Source organism: Primulina huaijiensis, chromosome 11 (genome assembly GCF_012295235.1).
Source record: "Primulina huaijiensis isolate GDHJ02 chromosome 11, ASM1229523v2, whole genome shotgun sequence".
Lineage (NCBI taxonomy): Eukaryota > Viridiplantae > Streptophyta > Magnoliopsida > Lamiales > Gesneriaceae > Primulina > Primulina huaijiensis.
This window is the reverse complement of record NC_133316.1, coordinates 15,238,694-15,256,278: the sequence shown is the minus strand read 5'-3', so window position 1 is coordinate 15,256,278 and position 17,585 is coordinate 15,238,694. Positions and strand designations below refer to the sequence as shown.

The following is a 17,585-nucleotide window of genomic DNA, read 5'->3' as shown; positions in this document are numbered from 1 at the left end:
TATATATTCATCCCGACCCATGTCTTTATCGTTTATAATCAAATCTCATTCTTTTTTGAACTTTTTTCTAATACCACGATGTCAAATTTTAATTAGCCGCGTCTTACATTTTTCATATATATACATATGTATATGTATGTATGTATATTCAGTTTTTTATCTCATGTATATGTATGTATGTATATTCAGTTTTTTATCTCTGTATCCATAAAGGGAGTGTCACTCATCTATTAGATGTATAATTTAGATATGATTCATCACATCTAATAAATGAGTGATACATCGTTAATAGGCATGAAAATGGATACAGTGAGTGGACATCATATCAAAACCGTATGTGTATATATATACACTAAACTCCATAAAAGATAAAGTAATTGGCTATGTTGGTTTTGAATTGGGATGAGACTTAGACTGATAAAGTGAAAATGAAATGGGTTACAATCCATATTGGGCCATCACACCTACGGGGGGCCAACTCAAATTAGCCGATTGAAGGTAAGTTTTGAATTTCTCTACGTTAAAATATTTTACACTTATATATCGATACGATTTATATTATTCTACGTACTTCTAAAATTTTTTGTAAATGCGGTTGTTATTTTTTACCAATTCAATCTTCTTTGCCTTCACATATTTCTTGTCCCGACTGAGGAATTTGTCAATAGTTTATCGGTGGTTTAGTGAGGGATAAAAGCTAAAAATTGTTTATATTGGGTGCCAGATTATTTATGTTAAAACAATAATCTTTTTCAATTTTGTGCTACCTTAAACTGTTTAATATTACGAAATTTTTACAGGACTTGTAAAATTTCGAATCTTCTTTTATATGATATAATTTAATATTATTAAAATTTTTAAGATAAACCAAGTCGATTATATTTTTAGAAATGGCCTTAATTAATTATTTAACATGCAATATCATCATGGGTAAACAAACGGGCATTTGGGCCATGTCGGAGGCATTAGGAACCAAACACCCACACAAACACAGAACGTTCGATCCTACTTGGGCCACTGTCCACAAGATTTAGATGATCCAGATTCAATCACATTTGTAATGTTAAAAAAAAATTGACCCCAAATATTTGTGACTAAATCTGTATGGTGGATCTACACATGGGACACTTGACACCGCAAGGAGGGTGAAATATTCCCACAAACACCCAAGTATTGAATGGCGGTCACCGATTCTTGAAAACACTCGCCAACTCTTAAATCTATAACACAGACAGAGAGAGGAAAGGCCGAAACTTTTCGAGTTCCAGATTTCATTAAAGAGGATAACTTTTAATTAAGCTTCGGTTTTTTTGTGGGTTTTGTAAATTTATGCTAAAGATTAGGAGGGGGAATGATGGAGAAGGGAAAAGAAAGAAATTGCTCATCATCATCATTAGATTGTGATGTGGGGTTGAGTTTGAAGATGCAGACTGAATCTTCTATGTGTAAGAAGCCCATGCCTTTGCCTTTTTATCACTATCAGTTTGGTTATTCTTGTGGAGGTGACGGAGTTGGAGGCGGCGGTGCTGCTGGGCCCATTTTCTTTAACGCTTCAGGTAACAAGGTGGCGTTGGGGAATGATATCTGTGTACTGATATATAGTGATTCTTGAACTTTTTCTCTCCTTGTATAGTTTTAGGGTACTGATTGGTATGGTTGCATTAGTTTCTAGAGTAAAATATTTGAAATATCGACTTTGGTTTCAGGGGGTGAAATGAGCAGAAAACCCCTTTTCACAGCCTCACAGTGGCAAGAACTCGAAAGACAGAAAATGATACACAAGTACATGATGGCCTCTATTCCTGTTCCTCCTCAACTAATCCTACCAGTTTCATCTCTTCTTCCTGGCCCCCAATCTAACAGTAAAGTCCCTTTTTCAGAAATCCCATATATTCTTACAAAGTTTTTTGTTTCACCATTTTTAGGCCAGATGAACAGGGATCATGATCCTCAGGTTCTTAATTTGTCCTGTGTTTCTGTGTGTATCAGCACCTGCTGGTTTGGATTCAAAATTTTCAACAAATAGGTGGGATCCAGAGCCGTGGAGGTGTAAAAGAACAGATGGGAAGAAATGGAGGTGCTCCAGAGATGTGGCCCCTGATCACAAATACTGTGAACGCCATTCTCACAAAACTAGACCTCGTTCAAGAAAGCATGTGGAAGTTTCATCCTACAATTCCATCAACAGTACTTTCTCTCAGTCCCTACATAACCCAGCTTCTCAATTTCCAACAATGGTGTCTGCTACACCATATGAGCAGACAAGGTAGGAGATTTTTCAAGATATTTTTTTATCAGAATCTTAGGACTTAATGCTTATGTTAACTTTCTTTGTGACAGATTGCTTTCCTAGTATTATTATATTCATTTGTTGTTCTTATCCTTGTGGCTTCTGGGCCTGGCCCCCTCTGACCTTTCGTTGGCTTGCACAGAAATAAATAAGGCTTTTTTATTTGTTGAGTGAAACAATGTCTTATTGATCTTTGAATTAGCAAATATTATTGTACACTTAGTCTTTAGCATCCTCGGATTTATGTTGGTTAGTGATTGAATAACAAAGATTTAGAAACTAGCAGTCAATGCAGTTTAATGAAATATAAAAGGAAATGCATCATTGTTATTTTGAAAACTACTCGTTCTAAAGACTCGAGTTCATAAGAACTGCACAACATTAGTAGTTTTGCAGGTTAACATTATTGTTTTTGTTCAGTGCCTGAATTTGTTTCTTGATATTTATCGAAGGTGTGTGAGTTTGTGTTTCTTGATATTTATCGAAGGTACGCTGAATGGTTTACGAACAGCGTCGACAACAGCGTCAGCAGCAACAAAAGCCGCATCAAGAATAACATAACTGCATTTCAAACACAAGGAAACCACGGTTTCGTGAACTTGGATCCTTTTAGCCCGAAAATATCGGAATCATGAAATGGGGATTGGGCAGTTTTGCATTTCAATTCCGGACTCGAAAATCCAATCTTTACGACGAAATTTGTCACCAAATTCAGACAGAACAACACAAACAACCATACCTTTCATTGATACTTTTGAAAAAGAGAAGCCACCCCTACTTATGTCTGGTCGTGTAAATGAGGTTGATGAATTTGATAAAAACAGTCATTTCGGGATGGAAATGATTGATTCTGGTGGAGATACAGACGGGATCCTGAAATCCCAATGGATAAGTCCAGTTTCTTGGATTAACTCACCACCTGGTGGACCATTAGGTGAAGTTTTATGCCTTGGAAATTCTAGTGTCGCCAGGGGTCATACAAATTTAGCAGCAGCACATGGATATAACATTAAAAGCAGTAAAAGTTCTTGCGGAGAAGATGGCAGTCATGCACTAAATTACATTGGGTGACAGCTCCTTGGTTATTAATTGTTGGTTACCAATTTAAGAGTTAGAGTTGAGGAAGAGATGAGCAACAAATACACCACTTTGTTTCCTTTTTTGTTACTCTTTTAATTTGGTCCACTCACCCAGTTTACTGATCTAATTTGTTTTCTGCTTCTTGTTTTAGTTTGTTAACATAAGCTCGTCGTGTTTCCTGTTCATTCATCGGGTTCTAGGCACTTTGTATAGTGAAGTAATGCGTGATTTTGTACGATCATTCGAAGTCCTAACATGAACTGGTTGTACCAGAACATTTGAAATGGTTATGAATGTCTTAATTCCGTTTTCTCTTGTGTTCTTTGCGTTTTCTTTGTAATTAAAATGAGTTAGTCTATCTTCAACCCTGAGTAATTTTCTTCGTATCACAAATTCATTGGATTATGTTAGTATATCATATTTTAATGGAAGTCAATATCATATGTTGATAATTCAAGACTAAAATTGTATATCAGAAAAGCATTACATGTGGTATATAAAAACCAAATAAAATATTATGCCCATAATGTTTTGATAAATTAATTTGTTACTACATAGGACCCAGCATTAAATGTTTCCGTTCCAATCTTGAATTCGAAAAATAGACATTTAAAATATTTTTGTTTCAATTGCTAAAGCTAAATTTTCATATAATGGAATGGTGATCGAGCTAATCTATCAGTTGGACCAAAATATTGTTTTATCATATAAATATTTAAAAGATTTATATAAATAGAGAAAAAATATATTTAGCCAAGTTTAAAAACTAAATAATTATATACACATTGAAACCATCAATTATAGTTATCTATTTTTTTTAAAACAAAAACAATAAATTAAATAAACTTGAGTAAAAGTAAAATAATATTTTTAGTGAAGTCCAAATTTCAAACAATTATGTCTATACATAACTAAATATTAAATTTAAGATTTTAAAATTAAGGAAATTAATTATTCAAAAAAAAAATTTGAGATCCGATTTAACCGATTTTCTAGTTCATAGCTGGTCCGGCAGGTTCTTGACCAGAACTGGTAAAATAGTTTTTGAGAGTATTTTGTACAGAACTCGTGATGAGTTTTCGGTCGAACCGATCGAAATGTAGTCCTTTCTAATTTTGATAATGCAACTATATACACTAGTGATTGTGCCGTATCTTATTTTTTTGGATTTAGTCGAACTTAAAAAATTTATGCTCTCGATTTATTATGAGTACTAATTTTTTTTTAAAAAGAATTATTCAGTTTTTAAAAACTATATCCATAGAGTATCGGGTCAGATGTAAAAGAAAAATGATATGTAATATTAAAATATTTGTGTTATAACTATTTAAGTTTTCGTGATTTAAGAAAGATAATGATTGAACAGATAATTTAAGAGGCCAATTTAATTGAATTCAAGAAAAAAACTGAATATTAATAATTAAAAGTTTTCTAAGAGTCTAATTGGCTATCGAGCCAAACAGATAATGTAAGAAAGATACTAATAGGCAAACTTCGAGCCAACGTTTTTATCATATCAGAGAATAAGATCAATGTCTTAGTACTCCTCGGATTATAAATCAAAGAATAACAGTTCAATTCTATCAGATCAGAGTACTAAGAAGTGTACAGATCAGAGTTCCAGAGTGACTATCTGATCAACGTTCATTTTATCATATTATATTACTCGTTGAAGATCAAGAGCTTGTAAAGATTAAGTAATATGTCAATCAGATCATAAGACAATCATTAGATCATCAGATTAGTAAACCAATAAGTTAAGCTAACCAAGTCTTCAAAGATCAAATAAGTTTAAATTTCAACATATCAGAGCAATACTTCAAAGACTATTTCATCATAAGATATTCTCAAAGCAAAGTAATACATTGGATTAGAAGATCTAAGAACTCTAGATCGAAGAAGTCACTTTGTGTAGTTAGTTCAATAACAATGCTATTGAATCTTTCATCAAGGTCGTTCATGCATTCTCCAACCTTCATCTTTAATTTTTTCAAATTTTTGCATGGAAACAGTGAGTTTTTTCTCCTTTTTTTTTGGTCATTTACTTCACATAACTGGGTTAACTTCTCATAGATTTCTTTTGCTATGGAGAACATCTTAATTTTACTGAACATATTCTTGTCCAACGTCTTGTAAAGAATATATTTTGTAACATTGTTTAGATTGGATTTTTTTTTTGTCTTCGGTTGTTTATTCCATTTTTGGATCTTCAACCATTTGAAGGGCTCTGTCTGTAATGACAGCAATAGTATTGACTTTATAATCTTCATTGGTCCATTACGATGACATACCATATGTTATCATCCGGAGATGACAAATGTCCATGCGTGCAAACATTTTAATCATCATATTTTTCTTTAGAAAACTTATTAATCTTATTAAATATAGTCATTTGTATATATAAGTATTCAAATATTAAGGATACCCGCCCTAATACCACATGATAGTATTGAAAATAAGTTTATAGGGGTTGAATAAACTTTTTAAAATTATTTTATGGATTTTAAAATAAAAGAGACTTTAACCAAGTTGTTGAAATATTGTAACGTCTTATATTCGACGACTGTCCTCATTGTACCAAGACTAGTCTTTTCAGCGTGCTTATGTCCTCACTCACACGCATCCTAGGAACTTTACAGGGGGTCACCTATCCCAAAATTGCCCAAAGTCAAGCACGCTTAACTTTGGAGTTCTTATGTGACGAACTCCAGAAAAGAAGATACACATTCTTGATATGAGTAGTACATATCAAATCTTTTAAGCTCTCCTCAACTGTACAGTCCCATGCCTGAACAGTTTCAGAATCCCTCTCCTTCCAGTGTAAGATCAGTTCATTCATGTTTCATCTGCCTAGAAGCCTGTCATGAGCCAATCATTGTCCGTGCAATTTCATGGCACCGGCGATCACCCCTCACTCTCTTCGGCCCCGAGCTTCACATGCTCACCAACTCCCGCTTGGTCGTCCCCGAACCACACAGTACTAGGAGATGTCGGCTCTGATACCAACTGAAACGTCCACTATTTCTTAACTTTAAAATCCTAATAAACATAAATTAGAAAATCATGTTTAAATTAACTCAACATTTCCATAGCCAAAAATTTAATTTAACATTTAAAATCTCCAGTGCATAAAAATTTCTAAATCGTCAATTACCCAAAAATCCTACATCGACCTTTAACAAGACCAACTAACATCAAAATAAAGCATAAAAAAATATCTAATAAATCATTAACAAAATGTTTTAAAACTTTGACTATCAAGCTAATGCGGAAAATAAAGTCCCTCGAGAGTGTATTGTCGGATTCGATCCACTCAAGCGTCAGCGCCTCCCTCAATATCATCATCACTTGCAGCATTCAAACCTAGTGAGTCTAATGACTCAGCACGTTCTAAACAGGAGTAACAAATAATACATATACAAGCACATGCATCAAAATCATATTTTTATTTAAAATAACTCGTAAGCATAAATAAATCGTCAAATCGTAAAGCTTTCAATCATTTATCATTTTGGGTGAAGTTTGTTTCTTGAAAGTGACTAGCATTTATCTTTTGGTCGACTGATCAGTCTTAGCTCACCATTGCGCATGGGGACGGGCAATAGGCACCGACGTAAAATAGAAATATGATCGTCGGGCTCCCTATGGGGCCTTTTCCCGTAAACGGGCTCCTTCTGGGGCCTTCTCCCTCACGATATTATCAAAAATCATATATCATATTTTCTTTGTCACAGTTAATTTACATCCTTCAAAGTATTTTTTTCTTTTCTTTTAATCATAAAATATCGTGTCTTTTTCAATTTCGTGAAATAACATTTTAACAGTAAAAATTACACAGCTTTGTCATAAATCATAAATCTCATATTTTCATTGTAAAAATTTTAAAATATCATTTAGCATACAGTAACGTCCGAAAAACCAACTTACGTAAACCACATGCATACAAAATTATTTTAATTGTTTTATTTAATTATTTTTAAATGCTTGCATGATATTTATTATATGATTAAATGTATATTTGCATGATTAAATGATTATATGATATGATTACATGAAATTAATGATTTTACCCGAATATTCGATAATAGGCAGGGAAAAGGAGACCGGGGACGACCAAGACAAGAATATGTATTTTTATTTAAATAATGACAAGGCTTCCTAATATGATTAAAAAATGATTTAATTTTTCTAAAAATGTTGGAGTTCGAATTTATTTTATGAGTAGAGCTCGATTTTTCTCAGGAAGTCGGTTTTGGGCAAATAAGGAGTTTTAAAATATCAAAAATATTATTTTTGAGAAACTTATTTTATAAAATTTTATTATTTAATTAATTAAGTGTTATTGGGCCCAATTTTATTAATTTAAGTAGGCCCAATTACCATTAAGCATGCAAGCCCAAAATTAAAGCCCATTAGCATATTAATTATTTATAAATAAGGGTATTAGGTCTTCGAACCCTCACGAATCACACCCATCAGCCGTGAAACACACACCTCACACAATTCAGAATTTTCGAAATTTAGGAGAGGAGAAAAGCTTGTGTTCTTCGTCGTCTGGTCGTCCAACATCGCACCCTCGCCGAAGATCGTATATTCGAGCGTTACAAACGCAAAGACACGTTCCTAAACTCTTTTAAACATCATACAAATCATATTATGATGATTTAATTGTTTATGCGTGAAAAAAATAGGTGTTTGATTATTTTTACGGTAAAACGTTTATTTTCAAAAACGTGACGATTTTACGTTTATTTGAAAAACGTTATGAATCTAAGGGTTAAGCTGCCAAATCATGATAAATTATGAAAGATTCATAGCCAAAATTTGACAAAATATTTGAGAAAAGAAGGCTGGGAAACTGTAGGATTTTATCGTGAAAGGCCGTGAATCTTTTTTTGAGTTTTATGTGCATGTGTGGTTCAAGTGGCTCGTTCCTTTTGCATGGGGTCACGGGGCTGGCCAGGGCTGGTTGGGGGATTGGCCAGGGTCAAGTTCGAAGGCTAGGTAGGGTCCTAGGGCGGCTACGGTCGAGGGTGGCGAGTGAGGAAGAGTCATTGCATGAAGCGTAAGATTCATTGTGGCCGAGAGTTCCAGTGGCCATGGCTCGGTCTGGGGGCGTGCTAGGTGGTCCATCAGGGTCCTAGGGTCATGGGTAGGGGTCAGACCATGGGTTGGTGCGGCTGGGTTGGCTGTGGCTCGAGAAAACGTGAGTTAATCCATAGGGAGAGTGCAGGCTGCCATCTTCTGTGCAGGTGGCTCGTGCGCAGGTTCTAGGGCCTGGGATAGTCTGGGTGGGGTCTGGACGTGGTCCAAGGAAGGTTATGGTCAGGTGGGCTCGGTGGTGGCTCGACTGGAAGAGTCCTAGTGGACTAGGAGATTATATGCGTGACTTGCAACCATGCGTAGCTTCTGGTGCCTACGTTGCTAGGCTTGTGCGTGGCTCAGGGGCTTGGGCTGGGGGTGGCTCGGGTCTGGGACTGGTCTAGGATCAGTAAAGTTTATGGGTGGTCAGAGGGTAGATGGCTTGATGAGTCCTAAGGCAACTAGGAGTCCTAATGTTCCTATGACACTCACACACACACACGCATGCATATTGGGTCTCGGTTCCAGGAGTGATTGGGTGAGCTAGGGGCTGGTTCTTTGGGCTGGGCTTGGTCAAGAGGGTTCCTAGATGGGTTGGCTTGGGTTTGGCTTGATGCGGTTCGAGTAGTTTGGGAGATGGCTCGGTGTGTTCGATTATGTGTCAATTTCAAAAATTAAAGAACAAAAATTGAATCCATGGGTCCACGGGTGTGGATCTTGACTTGGAAGGGTAGAATAAATACTAAAAATATTATGTTTAAAATTTGGGATCAAAATAATGAGTTTCGGATTTATCCGAGATTTTATCGCCGCACAAAACGCTAATTAAAGAATTAATTGAAAAGTCTAGTTTTAAGCTTTATAAAATTATGAAAATTTATATTTAAGCTTAAATAATTATTTAGAATAATCATATATCATTAAAAGTGAGAAAAAGATAAATTCGAGAATTTTTACGTCTAGGGGCAAAACGATCTTTTTACACTTAGGAAATTCGAAAACGCTTGGTAGCGTCCCGAAAGATCATAACGCATGTTAAATGATATTATATGATTTAAAATGATGATGTTGATGATAATATGTATTTTTATGATTTATGGTAAAGCTGTGCAATTTATACAGTTTAAAATGCTATTTTTGGAAAGCTGTCTTATTTTATAATTTTTAAAGAAAAGGAAAAATATTTTGAGGGATGTGAATTGACTGTGACAAAAGATATGATATATGATTTTGTGGGGATGACGTGAGGGCCAAGGCCCCAGAGGGAGCCCATATACGGGCCAAGGCCTGAGAGGGATCTCGTGTACGGGCCAAGGCCCCAAAGGGACCCCGTGTATGGGAAAAGGCCCCAGAGGGACCCCGACGATCGTATTTCCACGGTGGAAACTAGTGCACACCCTCATGGGCCATGTGGAGCTGAAGACTGATCAGTCGACCGAGGATAAAAGCTAGTCACTTTCAAAGATCAAACTTCACCTAAAATGATTTATGATTGAAAGCTTTACGATTTTAATGATTTTATGATATATGATTCATGATGATGATTAAAGCTATTTTTAAAATGATTTATTTATGCTCAAAGATTATTTTAAATTATTTTTAAAAGATTTATTTATGCTTAAAGTTATTTTTAAAATGGTTTACTATTTATGATTTAATTATGTTTAAATGATTTTTAAATGGTTTATTTATGTTTAAAAGATTATTTTAAATAAAAATATGATTTTTAAATGCATGTGAATGTATATGTATTATTTGCTATCCATGTTTAGAACGTGTTAAATTTTTAGACTCACTAGGTTTGTATGATGCATGATTTAATGATTTTTGGAGGCGGTGACGATTGAGTCGATCGAGTGCAGCAGTACACACCCGAGGGCCTTTATGTTTCCGCACTAGCTAGATAGATTTATGATTTAAATATTTATGTTCATGATTTTTATTAGAGATTTTTATTATGCTTTATTTTATTGTTAGTTAATATTTTTAAAGATCGATTTAGGAGTTTTTGGTTAGTCGATGATTTAGGATTTATTTTATGCACTCGAGATTTAAATTGTTAAATTATTATGATTCATGATCATGTTAAATTGTTTTATTTGGTAATTTAGAATTTATGGTTTAAGAAAAAAAGTAGTGGTTGTTTCACATACGTTATCATTCTTCGGGACACTGCCAACCCTAATCATAATACCCAGGTGTAAAAAGACCGTTTTACCATTGGACCAAAAAATTCTCGATTTTGACTTTTTTCATTTTTATTAACTCGAGACTATCCCAAATAATTATTTAAGCTTAAATTTGATTTTTAATATTTTTATTTACCGTAAACTCGGGGATTTAGATTTAATTCTTTAATTACTAATTCGTGAGGCGTTTAAATCTCGAATTAATTCAAAACTTAATATTTTTTTCTCAAACTTTAAACATAAACTTTTCATTCTTAAAATAACCTGGTGAGCCACGAACCACGCTGCTTGAACAATGGTTCGAGCCACTTCCTTTATTCCTAACCTTTTTTGAACCCTAAATCTATTCGGCCACTTTATTCCCAAATCCTTCGGACCCCTCTCGAACCACCTAAGACCAGACCCTCATAGACTACCATGGGCTCGTCCAGACCAGCACCGAACCAGCCTAGCCCGACCACCACAGCTTTTCCCCTCCTAGAATCCACGACGCCCACGCTTCTTTGTAGCCACGCACGGCCAGGACCCAGCCGCCCGCACCAGGCCCCTGCCCCCTACCTAGGACCACTATGCACCCTTCTGGACCCAACCTAGCCACCGAGCCCTCCTCCCAACCAGCCTGCACAACCCGCACGCAAGACCCCTTACCCGTGCGGTTTTGGTTCCTAAGTAGACGTACGTGGCTGTGTCTAGCCGCCCTAGGACTCTTCCTAGTCTCTCCACACAGCCCACCCCGAGCCCTGACCAAGCCTTGGCCGAGCCCAAGCGCTGCTCTCCTAGCTTGGCCGTAAAGAACCAAAGTTGGTCCATGAAACTCTAGCCTATATTCATCAACCATGCACGCTTTTAAACTCTTTTTATGCACCATTCAAATCATAATTTCAATCAACTGGGTGTAGCAGACTGTTAGAAAATTTATGTTCTTATTGTGGAAAAGATAAGCTAGACATGGTGAATCAATACGCACAGCTAGTTGGGAATTTTTTTTAATATAAAGGGAAAATAATACATAAACAAAAATATTGAACAACTTTTGGTAAATAAGAAAATATTTTTATAGAAATTTCAAAGAAATCATTTTACGTCTCCCCTTCTTCTTTCTTCAAAAATGATTACATTAAAAGACTCTGATCAATACAACAAATTTTACGGACCCACCTTAGCTGGTCAAATCCTAACCACTTAAACTCTTAGAATTCTCAATACGAAACTTAACAATATGTTTACAAACAAACTCATGACAGTTTACAAAGATTCACTTAATAAAAGACAAAATGAAAATGGTCCTAAAATATCATATAGTAAAAAATTCATCTCGTGTTTGGAGCAATTGTACACTAGTCTCGAAATAGTGCTCGAAGTTTTCAGAATGTTTCCACAAAGATGATGTAGAGAATAAATGGATTCAGTGGTCTTCAATGTCGAATGAATTGATATTTAAATACTCGACATTTCCAGCATCATCATTTGTGAAAACGCTCGAATTTTGTAATATCAAAACTGACGGAAATAATAGTAAATATCATGTGTCTTCGTCTTCTCGCCAAAAGTAGAATGCTACGATAAATGTTCCTTGAACACCAACCAAAACAACAACTAATAGCTCTTAATTAAATGTGTTCGAGGAGGTAGAAAAGGTTGTATAGGGCTTTGTCTTACATGAGAACAATGCTCAAAGATATATGGATGAGGACTAGTATATCTTTCTGCATCTGGCTGTAAAAGACAATAGAACCAATTGGTATTTTGATAATATGTAAGGCAACTTGAGTAGTTCTAATAAACTTATTGTAGATAATATTGATATGTCAAAAATTCCAGCTTGCTCTCCAGCAAGATAACATGTTAAAGTTCAATCATCCAGCTAGCAACTGTATTACCAAAACAAATGGAAGTTTTAATTCTAATAATTTAAAAATATATATATATATATATATTTTAATTTTGAAGGTTTAATATCAGTTTAATGGAATAATGTACAATAGCATAATATCGCTAAAGTCGTGTATGTAAACTCCTAAAGTCGTCATTCTAGTGATTGTGGGAACCGTGCCCTAATTCCTCTCCTCTTACCCTCGTCCCTCGTCACGACTCACGTTGTATACTAATTTTCCTGTAATTTTTGGAAATCCAATTGGCGGTAATAATTATCGAGAAATCAAGATAAATAATGAGTCGGAGTTTGGGGATTCCGGTGAAGTTGCTTCACGAGGCGTCGGGGCACATTGTGACGGTGGAGCTTAAGAGCGGCGAGCTTTATCGCGGAAGCATGGTGGAGTGCGAGGACAACTGGAATTGCCAGCTCGAAAACATCACTTATACTGCTAAGGTACTTTCATTGACTTCTCGATCGTGAAATTTGGCTTGCGAGCTTTCTTTTTTTGTTTGGTGTTTTGTGATTTTTTATGCCATTAAGTTGCAATATATTTCCATAAACCCTGGGTAGAGAATTCTATACGTGTGATGTAAAACCATGTATAAAAAGATTATGTGATGATGAGAATTGCTTCTCAATCTTTCCTGCTTTGCGATTGTACTGAGTGTCTCTTAGCCCTACAGAGGAAATGAACTCCAACCCAAAACTTTCATTTAAAATAGTGCAGCTTCTGCATCAAATACAATATTCATCTTCAATCCATCTACTTCAAATCTTAATCTAAAAACGAATATTCTCGGATTATTCTTTTTAATTTGATTTATTTAATTTTTTTTATTAGTTATTAAATGTGTATTTTTTAAATTTAGTGATATAATTATAATTATATTTTATATTTGATATAATTAATATTGTATTATTAATAATTACTATAATATTATTAAAATGATTAATTTATTATTTTAATTATTGAAATCTATATTATACGAATTGAAATAGAAATAATTAAAATTGAGAAATAAAATTAATACCTGATATTAAATTAAATAACATATTACAAATACAACTTCAAATATTTGAACGACCATATTCATCCCATAAATTATCAATTAAAGTATTTCGTAATGCATATTGAGCGTCTTTGTCTTTTATTTTTTTTATATAGAGCGAGGAATTCTCGAAATCTGATATGCTCATTGACAGCCATTTCTACCATTGGAGTCGGTGCTTCCCTGGCATCTTGAATTGGTGCACTGAGATCACGTTCATCTTCGATTATCATATTATGCATTGTAATACATGCTTTCATTATATCATTCAAATGATTTTTCTTCTAACCACATGGTACACTATGAAAGGTCCCCTTGGATTGATCATTCCTTTCTTTCGCATTGTGATAGAAATTTAATCTGGTTTTCAAAAGACAATTTTTACTTCATTTCAAGTTATTTGTTTATTGATTTGTATAGGAACCTACGAAGATATTGGCTTCTACAAATTTACATGACCAGTATGATTATGTATTGAGATGCAAATTCATTAAAAAAAAATTGGTTATCCCTATTCTAAATAATGTAAGTAATGTAATTAAGAATAAGACTAGTATGTGAAGTGCGCTTCAAGCGCTTACAGGTTTAATTCGATCACATCCCTTCACTTGCAGGATGGGAAGGTCTCACAACTTGAGCATGTTTTCATTCGAGGCAGCAAAGTCAGGTATTTTGAGCTCTTTTGCTTGGGTTGTTTCTTTGCTTTCCGATATTATTAACACTCAATTTTACCAGGTTCATGGTGATTCCAGATATGCTTAAGAATGCTCCAATGTTTAAACGTTTGGAAGCTAGGATCAAGGTCTGTCTGGTTGCTGTTATGTTTGTTTTTCTGATTTCCTTTTTCTGCTGGCAGTTTTTCTTGTCAATTTGATTTCTATATCTGAAGGGAAAAGGTTCAGCTCTTGGAGTTGGACGTGGGCGAGCTGTTGCCATGCGAGCTAGAGTAAGTTTTGCATCCTTTGACGTGGTTTCTCGCTAAGGCTTGTGATCCAAAGCAATTGTCAAAGTTATCTTCATCTGTACGATCTTTCGGATCGTAAATTATCTGTTCGCACAAACAAAAGTAGGGATGGCAATTTCATCCGAACCCGTTGGAGGATTCGATACCCGACCCGAATAGAAGAGGGTATGGAGGGATTTTTAGACCCGATTAAATAATTGGGTAATCGGGTATGAGGATTTTCGGGTTCGGGTATGGAGGCGGGTTTGATATAATCCGACCCACACCCGACCCGAATACCCGTTTAAATTAATATATATGTATATGTATATATATAGTGATTATATTTATTTATATTAAAGATTCATCAGTCAATCCACCGATTTTCGGAGTTTTCAATACATATAATCATAAATTTGAAAATTAAAGGAAACGATGCTTTGTATATTAAAAGATAATAAAATATATAAAACTTCATTTTATATATATATATATATATATATAAAGCGTGAATAATTTTTCTTATTGTTCATTTAAATAATTTTTTAAATATTCATAACTTCATTGAAACAATTTAAATTTGAAAAAATTCAATAGTATATGATAATTGGGTATTTGGGTAGGGTATGGGTATCCGATAATCCGATGGGTATGGGGATGTGGATGAAATTCAATACCCGATGGGTATGGGTATGGGTATGGAGTTAATAAATGGGTATGGGGATGGATGTATGAAATCCGACCCATACCCTACCCATTGCCATCCCTAAACAAAAGGAACAAGAAAAATGGGACTTTTTAAACCTCAGAAAAATAATGATTGCCCTTTTAGAAGTCAACTCAGTACATTAAACTGCTCTGACTCTTGATTTTTTTTCTTGTTGGCAGGCTCAGGCTGCTGGCCGTGGAGCCGTGCCTGGTAGAGGTGTTGTGCCACCTCTGCGTAGGTGATGTTATCCTTTATGTGGTGTCACGGCATCAAGTGCATTTGGACACTACCCATTCATGGTGATGCTTGGTTTTTATTTATCCGGGAAGCAACTTGTTTTGGAATATAGCTGTAACTGCAATCTGTAGCTAGGAGCTAAAGTGGAATTTTGAATGTTTAAGTTTGTTTCAATTTTTAACTTTGAGAAGGCGCTGTCAGTTTATTCTATCTACATTGAAGTTGAGAAACTGTGTTAAAAATGAAGAACTTGGGGGCAATTTTTGTTTACTGTCTCATTAAGGCCATGAAGTGAGTTGTGTTCTTTTAGCAAGTAGTTCAGCTTTTATGGCTTGCAATTCTCGCGCAGCTATGCTTTTTTAAGATCCAACCCCGAAGTGAAGATGTGCAGTCCTGGTAGCAGAAGAATCTGATGCCAAATTGAATATCCAGCATATATGTAGGTTTAGGAATCTCTACATTTTCCTTGTAATTGTCACAATGCTGATAAATCCGCTTTGAACCGTCGTCTGGCATAAACAGGCCTGTACTAAGAATATTTCAAAATTTTCACGCAGCAACTTTTTGATGATGCATTCTAAGGATATTGAATCAGTATAGCACTGGTAGAACCCATGCAAATGGAAAACCCCGAGGCAAAGGAATTCTTAGGAGGAAGCTGAAAAAAAGAAAAAAACTTCAAAGAGATTGTTGGAGCATACTGGTCTCCCCATGGGTCAAGGGAGAGACCAGATATCTTCTGCATGTAAGTGCATATGGGTGATCAGTTTGCAGAGTGTTCCAAGAGAAAAGCTCGGTTAAGCATGATTAAGCGAGAAAAAACTTCGCTTTGTTGACTGACTGTATTAAGCGTATACAAAGTGTGGAAAACATATTTTTCTTCCGATAAAAATTTTAAGATAGTTTTTAATTTTTTTAAAAAAATATTAACTTTTAAAATATACTTTAAATAATAAATATTTTAATTACATAAACTTTTTTCTAAAAAAAAATCTTAAATACATCGAAATAAAATTTGTCTCAAAATTTTCCTTTATTTGCAACTAAAAGAGAACACGGCAAAAGTTCTAATCTACACAATTTGTGATTTTGAAACTTATATTTTTGTTAAGTCTAAAATTTATGCATTTATTATTACATTTTTGTATTTTTTATGTATTATTAAATATATTATTTGACTTGATATGATTACAAAAATTCTAAAACTAAAAACTCTTTTTTCAAGGTTACTATCGTACTAAACCCAATTAAATTTGTAAAGCTTGAAGCTTGATCATTACGTTTCATCAAGATTTTTAGAATATTGGTTTTGCCTTGTGTATTTCTGTTTCGTGGAAATTGCAACGTAAATAGAAAAGGTTATTCACAAGAAAAAAAAATAGGACCATCTATGACAGACATTAACTAGATAAAAAAACACGCAGACCAGAGTAAAATATTGCATTCCTATGCTCATCATCATAAATTTATTTCACATTTTCGAGAAAATAAGTTAACGGAATATTTTACAGTAAAATCAACTTCTATATCTAAATATCCAAAAAATTATATATTTCTTATCTCATATTTTCATAAATAATTTATTATCTTCGACTCAAATTTGTCATATTAAATTAAAAGGTTAACTCAACTTATCTCACATGGATATATTCCCAACAATGTAAGTCAATATTAATTGTTGTCTTCTTACGTAATTGAAATCTCATAAAATTCTAAGTCTTGAATAGGATTTTTCGGGAATTTTTTTAAAAAATAGAAAATTTGGAGATTTTGATAGATGGAAAGCCTAGGTCATGAGGTTATGGAACAGTTGGCAGAATCGACTTTGAGTTTCTTACGCAAAGTTATTGACGATCCAAAAATTTCTAACAATGAAAAAAACGGGATTTCAAAGGCCTAAACAATCAAATTTCGTGATTTCAAGGGTGACGAAACGATGAATGGAACTTTCATGGAAAGTTTTACTCATTGGACAGATTCTGAAGATATTGCACTAGGATTTTGCTTCGTCATATTGTTTATGAAAATTTCAGCCGAAATATGAACTTGGTGGCTCTGTTACTACTTAAATGTCACGCCCGAGACCGAGACGTATGGACATTCGGCATTGTTTGGTAACAATAAAGTCTT

The 17,585-nt window shown here is 34.5% G+C and overlaps 2 protein-coding genes across 4 annotated transcripts; both read left to right on the top strand.

Annotated features, from left to right (window-relative positions):
• The first annotated feature begins 1,183 nt into the window (after nt 1-1,183).
• On the top strand, nt 1,184-3,674 carry LOC140988177 (growth-regulating factor 8-like). 2 transcript variants are annotated; one of them, XM_073457153.1, is made up of 4 exons: nt 1,184-1,556; nt 1,707-1,862; nt 1,990-2,266; nt 2,802-3,674. In XM_073457153.1, the coding sequence occupies exons 1-4, from the start codon at nt 1,352-1,354 to the stop codon at nt 2,923-2,925; spliced, it is 762 nt and encodes a 253-aa protein (XP_073313254.1). In that variant the 5' UTR covers nt 1,184-1,351; the 3' UTR covers nt 2,926-3,674. The 2 variants fall into 2 exon arrangements, with proteins under 2 accessions (XP_073313254.1, XP_073313253.1); XM_073457152.1 differs by having other exon boundaries at nt 1,193-1,556; nt 2,778-3,674.
• Nucleotides 3,675-12,687: 9,013 nt separating this feature from the next.
• On the top strand, nt 12,688-15,764 carry LOC140988162 (small nuclear ribonucleoprotein SmD3b-like). 2 transcript variants are annotated; one of them, XM_073457127.1, is made up of 6 exons: nt 12,688-12,970; nt 13,987-14,091; nt 14,181-14,233; nt 14,302-14,368; nt 14,456-14,512; nt 15,398-15,764. In XM_073457127.1, exons 1-6 carry the CDS (start codon nt 12,812-12,814, stop codon nt 15,458-15,460), a joined length of 504 nt encoding a protein of 167 aa, XP_073313228.1. In that variant the 5' UTR covers nt 12,688-12,811; the 3' UTR covers nt 15,461-15,764. The 2 variants fall into 2 exon arrangements, with proteins under 2 accessions (XP_073313228.1, XP_073313229.1); XM_073457128.1 differs by lacking the exon at nt 13,987-14,091 and having other exon boundaries at nt 12,691-12,970.
• The last annotated feature ends 1,821 nt before the right edge of the window (nt 15,765-17,585 follow it).

Excerpts from the sequence above, each read along its gene's own strand:
- LOC140988177 (XM_073457152.1), top strand. The coding sequence starts at position 1,352 with ATGATGGAGAAGGGAAAAGAAAGAAATTGCTCATCATCATCATTAGAT. Across the intron at positions 1,557-1,706 it reads CATTTTCTTTAACGCTTCAG|GGGGTGAAATGAGCAGAAAA; the intron begins GTAACAAGGTGG and ends CTTTGGTTTCAG. Across the intron at positions 2,267-2,777 it reads ACACCATATGAGCAGACAAG|GTACGCTGAATGGTTTACGA; the intron begins GTAGGAGATTTT and ends TATTTATCGAAG.
- LOC140988162 (XM_073457127.1), top strand. The coding sequence starts at position 12,812 with ATGAGTCGGAGTTTGGGGATTCCGGTGAAGTTGCTTCACGAGGCGTCG. Across the intron at positions 12,971-13,986 it reads ACATCACTTATACTGCTAAG|GAACCTACGAAGATATTGGC; the intron begins GTACTTTCATTG and ends TGATTTGTATAG. Across the intron at positions 14,513-15,397 it reads CTGTTGCCATGCGAGCTAGA|GCTCAGGCTGCTGGCCGTGG; the intron begins GTAAGTTTTGCA and ends TCTTGTTGGCAG.